Source organism: Citrus sinensis, chromosome 5, assembly GCF_022201045.2.
Source record: "Citrus sinensis cultivar Valencia sweet orange chromosome 5, DVS_A1.0, whole genome shotgun sequence".
NCBI lineage: Eukaryota > Viridiplantae > Streptophyta > Magnoliopsida > Sapindales > Rutaceae > Citrus > Citrus sinensis.
In genome coordinates this window covers 3,158,239-3,166,416 of record NC_068560.1, presented here as the reverse complement: position 1 = coordinate 3,166,416, position 8,178 = coordinate 3,158,239, and the positions used below count along the sequence as shown (strand labels likewise).

The following is an 8,178-nucleotide window of genomic DNA, read 5'->3' as shown; positions in this document are numbered from 1 at the left end:
ATTGAATTCAATAACAATACAATAGTACAATGTGTTGGTCAAAATTTAGAGTTAGATATATATATAATTGTATATATTATTGTTGGAACAATTGCAAGAGAGCATTTTAAGTAAATACTTATTGTTGTTATTTTTTCACTAATAATCTATTATTTTTAAATTGAAAAGATGAACAAGTATTAACTGCTTATTTTATTTAAGTATGTTAATTAGGCTTGTAATTATTAATTAATTTATCAATTCTTATATAATTTCATATTATTATAGGTTATGATGTCCCACAAATCCAAGCCAAAGAAAACTCTCCTTTCATTGTTTACCAAAGTATATAGTGGTCAATCATCAAATGAGGCAAGCTCTCCATGCAATATTGATGCCTCAAGTTCTCCTACATCTCAAAGGGTTGAATTTGAGAAAGTCGATAATCCATCCACTATTGACACCCCTTATTTAGAACGTGATCCCGGATTGCGCATTTCAATCAATACTTATCCCATTGACAAACGGGAAGATGTGCGGATGACATACATAAATATGGGACCATTTCAACCTGAGCTACAAAAGTACCCATCGACTAAACATGGTAAGCAAAATCGACGATTTCAATTTTCTTGATTCTCAAAATTTCCTTGGCTTGAGTATTCCATATCAAAAGACAAAGCATTTTGTTTTCCATGCTTTCTTTTTTATGACACATCAACTAAGTATGATGCATTTATTATTGATGATTGTCAACATTGGAAGTATGTTTTTTGTGACAAAAAATGTCCTTTTGCACTACATGAAGGGAGTCATAGTTCTTTTCACAATTTTCACAATGCGGCTATGGTTAAGCGGAGCAATTTAAAGGATCCATCTAGACATATTGATAAAAAAATGAATGCACAATCTTCATAGCAAGTTTTAGAGAATAAATTGCGGCTAAAAACCACAATAGTAGCTACCAAGTGGTTAGCAAAACAAGCTTGTACTTTTAGAGGTCATGATGAGTCGGTTAATTCTCTCAATCGTGGAAATTTTATTGAATTAATCAAGTTGTTAGCAATAATGAATGAGAAGATTAATAAAGTTGTGTTAGAAAATACTCTTAAAAATGCCCAATACATAGCACCTAAAATTCAAAAGGAGTTATTGAATATTCTTGCTAATAAAGTGCGACACAAAATTCAGGAGGAAATTGAGGATGCTAAATTTTGTATTCTTGTTGATGAAGCACTTGATGAATCTCACAAAGAGCAAATGACTATTATTTTGAGACATATTGATTGTGATGGGTTTATTAGAGAGCGTTTCTTTAAAGTTGTGAACGTTGATGACACAAAGGCCTCAACTCTAAAAAATGAGATATGTAATGTTCTTGCTCAATACAATCTTTTAATTGAAAATTTGAGAGGTTAAGGGTATGGTGCTAGTAATATGGCGGGAGAGTGGAGTAGATTACAATCTTTATTTCTTAATGACTGTCTATATGCTTATTATGTACATTGTTTTGCTCATCGACTATAACTTGTATTAGTTTCAGTATCTAAAGAAGTGCATGAGGTATGGTTATTTTTTTTCCAAGTTGAGCTCTATTATCAACTTTGTTAATGCTTCTTTCAAACGTTATGCTGAGTTAAAAGCTGCTAAAGGGAGAAATTATAGAATTGATAGCTGTAGAAGAGCTTGAGACTGGTACAGGTGCTAATCAAGTCTGGACTTTACAAAGGGCTGGAGATACTCGTTGGAGCTCACATTTTACTTCAGTTAGTAGGCTTATTGATATGTTTAGTGCAACTCTTGAAGTTCTAAGAAAGATGATTAATGATGGACCTACTCGAGATATGCATGGAGAAGCTAAAGGTGTGTATAGAGAGATAACATCCTTCGAGTTTGTTTTTATTTTGCATTTGTTAAATAAAGTTCTTAGAATCTCTGATATTCTTTGTCGAGCACTACAGACAAATCTTTAGACATCTTGAATGCTTTGAATTATGTCACAAGTACTAAAAGGCTTTTGCAAGAATTTCGAGATAATGGTTGGGATGATTTTATTAGAAGTGTGGCATCATTTTGTGGAAAACATGACATTATTGTGCCTGATATGAGTGTTTGTTATTGTTGAGTGTTAGAAAATGCATATTTATAAAGGAGAAAACCGTCATTTTATATTTTAAGTCTTACTAACAACCCTTACTTTTATATATTTAACCTTCTTGTGATTTAATTACATGTGTTTTATTTTAATTAAGTATTTTATGTATTTTAGGGGCATTATAGTCATTTCACAATAAAGGAGAGATTAGACGGCAAAACAGACATCACTTTTGAACTCAGGACGGTCGAAAACCTTAGGAGGAGCATAAAAGGAAAAATGGCACTATTCACATGTACGGTACTATTCACGTGTACGGTACTGTATACGTTACTGTTCACGACACTGTTCACATAGACGGATGATGACGTGGCATTGACCGATGATGTGGCATTGACTGATGAGGTGTCACGATCCTGTTGGACTAAAATTCTTATGTACTGTTGATGGTGACGTGGCAGCATATCAGTAGACGAAAAATTTCGTGTACGGTGCATGCATCACACAGGATTATTTTCAACCAAACCGCGTTACTGTTCATCCGGGTCAAACCGCGTTACTGTTCAAAGTCGGGTCAAACCGTGTTACTGTTCATCCGCGTGGTCAAACCGTGGACTGTTGACTGATGACGTGGCGCAATCCTGAGCGTCCAAACTGTTTTTAATCCGATGGCCATGATTTACTCCATGTATCTATAAAAAGGGGGCCTCCCCCCCCTAATTTGATATCTCTGAATCCATTTTTGGGATCCATTTTCTGTAATTCCTTCTCCATCTTGTATTTTCTTCGTATTTTAATAAATTTCTATTTTGCCCCTAGTTCAATTATGAGTGGCTAATTTTCTTTCAAGCTTGGGTTGAAGGTGAAGTCTCAACATGTGTCATGGGCTTCATTTGGTAAATTTATTTTCTCTTCCCCTCTAATTTTTGTGGATGTTTTGACTTCTCGTCGACAAATAATAATAGTCTTGTCTAGATACCGCCTTGGTTACACCGGCTCTCTAGTATAAGGTTATTATTATTTGGCACGATAATCCCTTAGCACCATATTGATTAGAGCGTGGTTCATGAGGTGTGGATTCCCCCCTCATGATTTAATTGGCATTAATACGGATTATTTAGCCCATGATGCATGTTGATACGGATCTAGATACCCAAGTACGTCATTTCAATAGAATTATCTTCAATTTATTCTCTCCATTGCAATTCCAATTTTAAAATTTATTCTCGCCATTTTAATTTAAGTCTTAGCATATTCCAAATCATTTCCACCATAAATCCAACAACCATTTACAAAATTAATTCTATACACATAATTAAAATCCACCTCGTGGGATCGACACTCGTCACCATTAGTCTATACTACAATAGATTCGTGCGCTTGCAAGTACATTAAAATTTGCACAACAAGTTTTTGGCGCCGTTGCCGGGGAGGTAAGTAATTTTAATTCATAGAATTAATTTTTTTTGAAGAATTTCTTTTATTTGTTTTCTTGTATTTTTTTAATTATTAAAAAAAATCTACATGTAAAGATTAGTATTTCTTTTCTTTTTCTCTTCTTTAAAATTCTGTAATTTAATTTTCAATTTATTTTTCTTTGTAATTTTTTTTTGTTTATCTTATTAATTTATTTTTAGTTAATTTATTTCACGTATTTGTTTTTGTGTATTTTTATAGAAAGGTTTTAATAGCGCAATAAGGTTAGTATCGTAATTTCTCCCTCTTCTTTATTTTTAATTGTTTTGTTCCCATCTTTATTTTCATTTTATTTGTTTTGCATGCATGGTCGTAGGTCATTATTACCTAATCTTGAACCTATAGAGTTTGAATTAGAAAAAACACTTCGCACACAAAAGCACATTAAAAATAAATTTGAAATGGATTTGCAACCACAAGAGAGGCCATTTAAGGACTACTTCAGTCCCTTAGCTAATTTGAGCACATCATGCATAAGATACCCAAATGTAGCTGCTAGGAGTTTCGAATTAAAACCTAGTGTGCTAAATTGTCTCCCCACATTTTATGGCCTAGAAAATGAGGACCCATATAATCATTTGAATGATTTTCATGCTATTTGTCAAACATTTAAATATGAGAATTTTTCAGATGATGATGTTAAACTTAGATTATTCCCATTTTCTTTAAAGGATAGAGCTCGTTCATGGCTTAATACATTGCCTGCTAATAGCATTGCATCATGGGAACAAATGGTTACAAAATTTTTGAATAAATATTTCCTAGTGCATAAAACCAATGCTATTCGCAGGGAAATCTCGGAGTTTACCCAGAGAGAGGACGAGCAATTTTTCGAAACATGGGAGCGATTTAATGGGCTACTCTTGAAGTGTCCACATCATGGGTATGAGAAATGGCACCAATGCCAATACTTTTTGGAGGGATTATTGCCGAATGTGCAAGAATGGCTAATGGCAACAAGTGGAGGAGAGCTAATGTCAAAAAGTGCATCAGAGATTTGGGAATTCTTCCAGCGACAAGCGGATAATTCCCAATAATGGAGTCGATCACTCAGGAATACTAGAAGAATTAAGGGAGTAAATGAGTTTCACATTGGCGATTCAAGTTCAGAAATTAAAGAAGTCAAAACGATAATTGAAGGTCACTCTCGACAAATAGCATCATTATCGACTGCTAAATCAACAGAGCCACATGACCATGACTCATACTCAGATCAAGCCAATGCCATAGGTGTAATGAGAAAACCATCGAATTACAACCCATACTCCAACACATATAACCCTGGATGGAGAGACCACCCCAATTTTTCATGGTCTCAAGGATTCCAACAGAATGGACCAACAGCTCCAGCTCCACCAATTCCACAAAATCCTCAAGCCTCTCAGCCACCATTTAGACCATACAATCAGAACCAGAATTACTCTCAGCCCAGACCATGGGAGGATTCATTCTAGAATCTTAAGAATCTTACTCACTCCACGATTGAGCAACAGAACCGCACCATTGATGGACTACGAAATGAGTTGAGAGCAGCCTTCAACTCACAAGCTCAATTAGTTTCAAGCCTCGAGAAGATGGTGGGACAACTTGCTTCTTCAGTTCAGACCTTGGCAATGACCATTGAGAAAGGTAAGTTTCCAAGTCAACCAGTGCCTAACCCTAAAGGAGTGCATGAAGCAAGTACCAGTTCACCACAGCAGCATGGAAAAGTCAAAGCAGTAATGACCTTGCGAAAAGGAAAAGAAGTCGACAACAAAGTGGAGATGCCGGTGACAAAAGAAAATCAAATTGTACCTGTGAATGTTGAGGAATCATCACCGGAGGAGAAAGAAGAAACCAACCCACGAGAATACGTTCCGAAAGCTCCATTTCCTCAGAGGTTAGCGAAAGGCAAGAAGGGAAAATCCACAGGTGAGATTCTCGAAATCTTCAAACAGGTAAGTGTTAACATCCCTTTGCTTGATGCTATTAAACAAGTTCTATCCTATGCCAAGTTTCTTAAAGACCTTTGTACTAAAAAGAGAAATATGCATGTTCAAAAGAAGGCATTTTTAACAGAAAACGTTAGTTCTATACTCCAACATAAAATTCCTTTAAAATGCAAAGACCCAGGCTCTCCCACTATCTCATGTAGTATAGGGAACCACACAATTGAGAATGCTTTGTTGGATTTAGGAGCTAGTGTAAATCTTTTGCCTTACTCTGTATTCGTGAAACTTGGACTGGGAGAATTACACCCAACTCCAGTGGTGTTACAGCTTGCAGATCGGTCCACGAAAATACCTCGTGGTATTGTGGAGGACGTGCTTATCCAGGTAGACAAATTTTATTTTCCTGTTGATTTCATTGTAATTGACACTCAACCAATATAGGATTCAAGAAAGCACATCCCCATTATTCTAGGCCGACCTTTCTTGGCAACTGCGGATGCTCACATTCAATGCAGGACTGAAAATATGCAGTTGTCTTTCGGCAACATGACTATGGAGCTGAACATCTTCAACATTGCCAAACAACCTCACAGTGCAGATGATGGAATTGTTGATGTGGATTTAATTGAAGCATTAGTTGATGATACTTTTGTTTCAAACCTTAGTGATGATCCTTTACAAACATGTTTAACTCACTTTGGTTTTGATTTTGATATTGACAGATCGGTTGATGAGGTCAACGCCCTGCTTAACTCAGCACCATCTATGGATACTAATAAATGGAAGTCAAGAGTTGAACAACTAGCACCATCAGAGAAGCAACTCATTCCATCATCAGAATCACCACCGAAACTCGAGCTCAAACCATTGCCCAACACTTTGGAATATGCATTTTTGGGAAAAGAAAGTACTCTGCCGGTAATCATCTCATCATCCCTCAATGATGAACAAAAAGGTAAGTTGTTGGATGTTTTAAAAGAGCACAAAGGAGCATTAGGATGGACCATAGCAGACATTAAAGGTATAAACCCAGTAGATTGCATGCATTACATTCACCTTGATGAAAATGCTAAAACTACTAGGGAGATGCAACGTCGGTTAAATCCTAACATGAAAGAAGTTGTTAGAACTGAGGTCCTTAAGCTATTAGATGCAGGTATCATTTACCCAATTTCTGATAGTTCATGGGTCAGTCCTGTACAAGTTGTCCCTAAAAAGTCAGGAGTCACAGTAGTTACCAATGCTGATAATGAATTGATACCCACTAGAGTGACTACAGGATGGCGTGTATGCATTGATTATAGAAAATTGAATTCTGTCACACGTAAAGACCATTTTCCTTTACCATTTATTGATCAAATGCTTGATAGATTAGCAGGCCATGAATTTTATTGCTTTCTAGATGGTTACTCAGGATATAATCAGATTCCCATAGCACCAAAAGATCAAGAGAAAACTACTTTCACTTGCCCTTTTGGCACATTTGCATATGGGAGAATGCCATTTGGATTATGTAATGCACCTGCTACATTTCAACGATGCATGTTGAGCATTTTTTCTAATATGGTGGAACGATTCCTTGAAGTCTTTATGGATGATTTTTCTGTCTTTGGTGACTCGTTTGATCAATGTTTACATCATTTAACACTAGTTCTGCAGAGATGTATCGAGAAGAACTTGGTCTTAAATTGGGAGAAATGCCATTTTATGGTAAAACAAGGTATTGTTCTCGGTCACATCATTTCGAGTAAAGGTATTGAGGTTGACAAAGCCAAGGTGGATCTCATTTCTAATCTTCCTCCACCCAAAACAGTCAGAGAAGTAAGATCTTTCCTTGGGCATGCTGGTTTCTATAGACGTTTCATTAAAGATTTTAGTAAAGTTTCTAGACCCTTATGCAATTTGCTTGCTAAGGATGTACCTTTTGTCTTTGATGATTCATGTCTTGTTGCGTTTGAAAAATTAAAGCATTTGTTGACATCATCACCCATCATTCAGCCCCCGAACTGGAAATTACCATTTGAGCTCATGTGTGATGCATCTGATTATGCAGTAGGAGCAGTATTAGGACAAAGAGTTGATCGAATTCCCCATGTTATTTACTATGCTAGTATGACATTGAATGATGCACAGTTGAACTATTCAACTACTGAAAAAGAAATGCTAGCAGTAGTGTTTGCATTGGAAAAATTTCGATCATATCTCATTGGTTGTAAAATAATTATATTCACGGATCATGCTGCTCTTAAATATCTTCTCACAAAGAAAGATGCAAAAGCCAGACTAATTCGTTGGGTGTTACTTTTGCAAGAATTTGACTTGGAATTCAAAGATAAAAAAGGGACAGAAAATGTTGTGGCGGACCACCTCTCTCGTCTCCATTTTGACACAATTACAGAATCATTACCATTGAATGAGTCATTTCCAGATGAACAATTAATGAATGTGGAAGTATTACCTTGGTACGCTGATATAGTTAATTATCTTGTTACAGGTAAACTTCCAGAGCATTGGACCAAGCAAGACAAGGCTAAATTCTTTGCAGAAATAAAGAATTTCTTTTGGGATGACCCGTATTTGTTCAAGTATTGTGCGGATCAAATTGTTAGACGATGTGTCCCAGAAAGTGAAATTCAGAATATCCTTTCATTTTGCCATGAACAAGCTTGTGGAGGCCATTTCAGCGCTAAGAAAACA

General features: G+C 36.0%; 1 protein-coding gene across 1 annotated transcript; it reads left to right on the top strand.

Moving 5' to 3' along the window:
* Nucleotides 1-1,047: 1,047 nt before the first annotated feature.
* LOC127902075 (uncharacterized) lies at nucleotides 1,048-2,104 on the top strand. Its single transcript, XM_052440503.1, has 3 exons — nucleotides 1,048-1,393; nucleotides 1,645-1,842; nucleotides 1,941-2,104. Exons 1-3 carry the CDS (start codon nucleotides 1,048-1,050, stop codon nucleotides 2,102-2,104), a joined length of 708 nt encoding a protein of 235 aa, XP_052296463.1.
* Nucleotides 2,105-8,178: the final 6,074 nt, after the last annotated feature.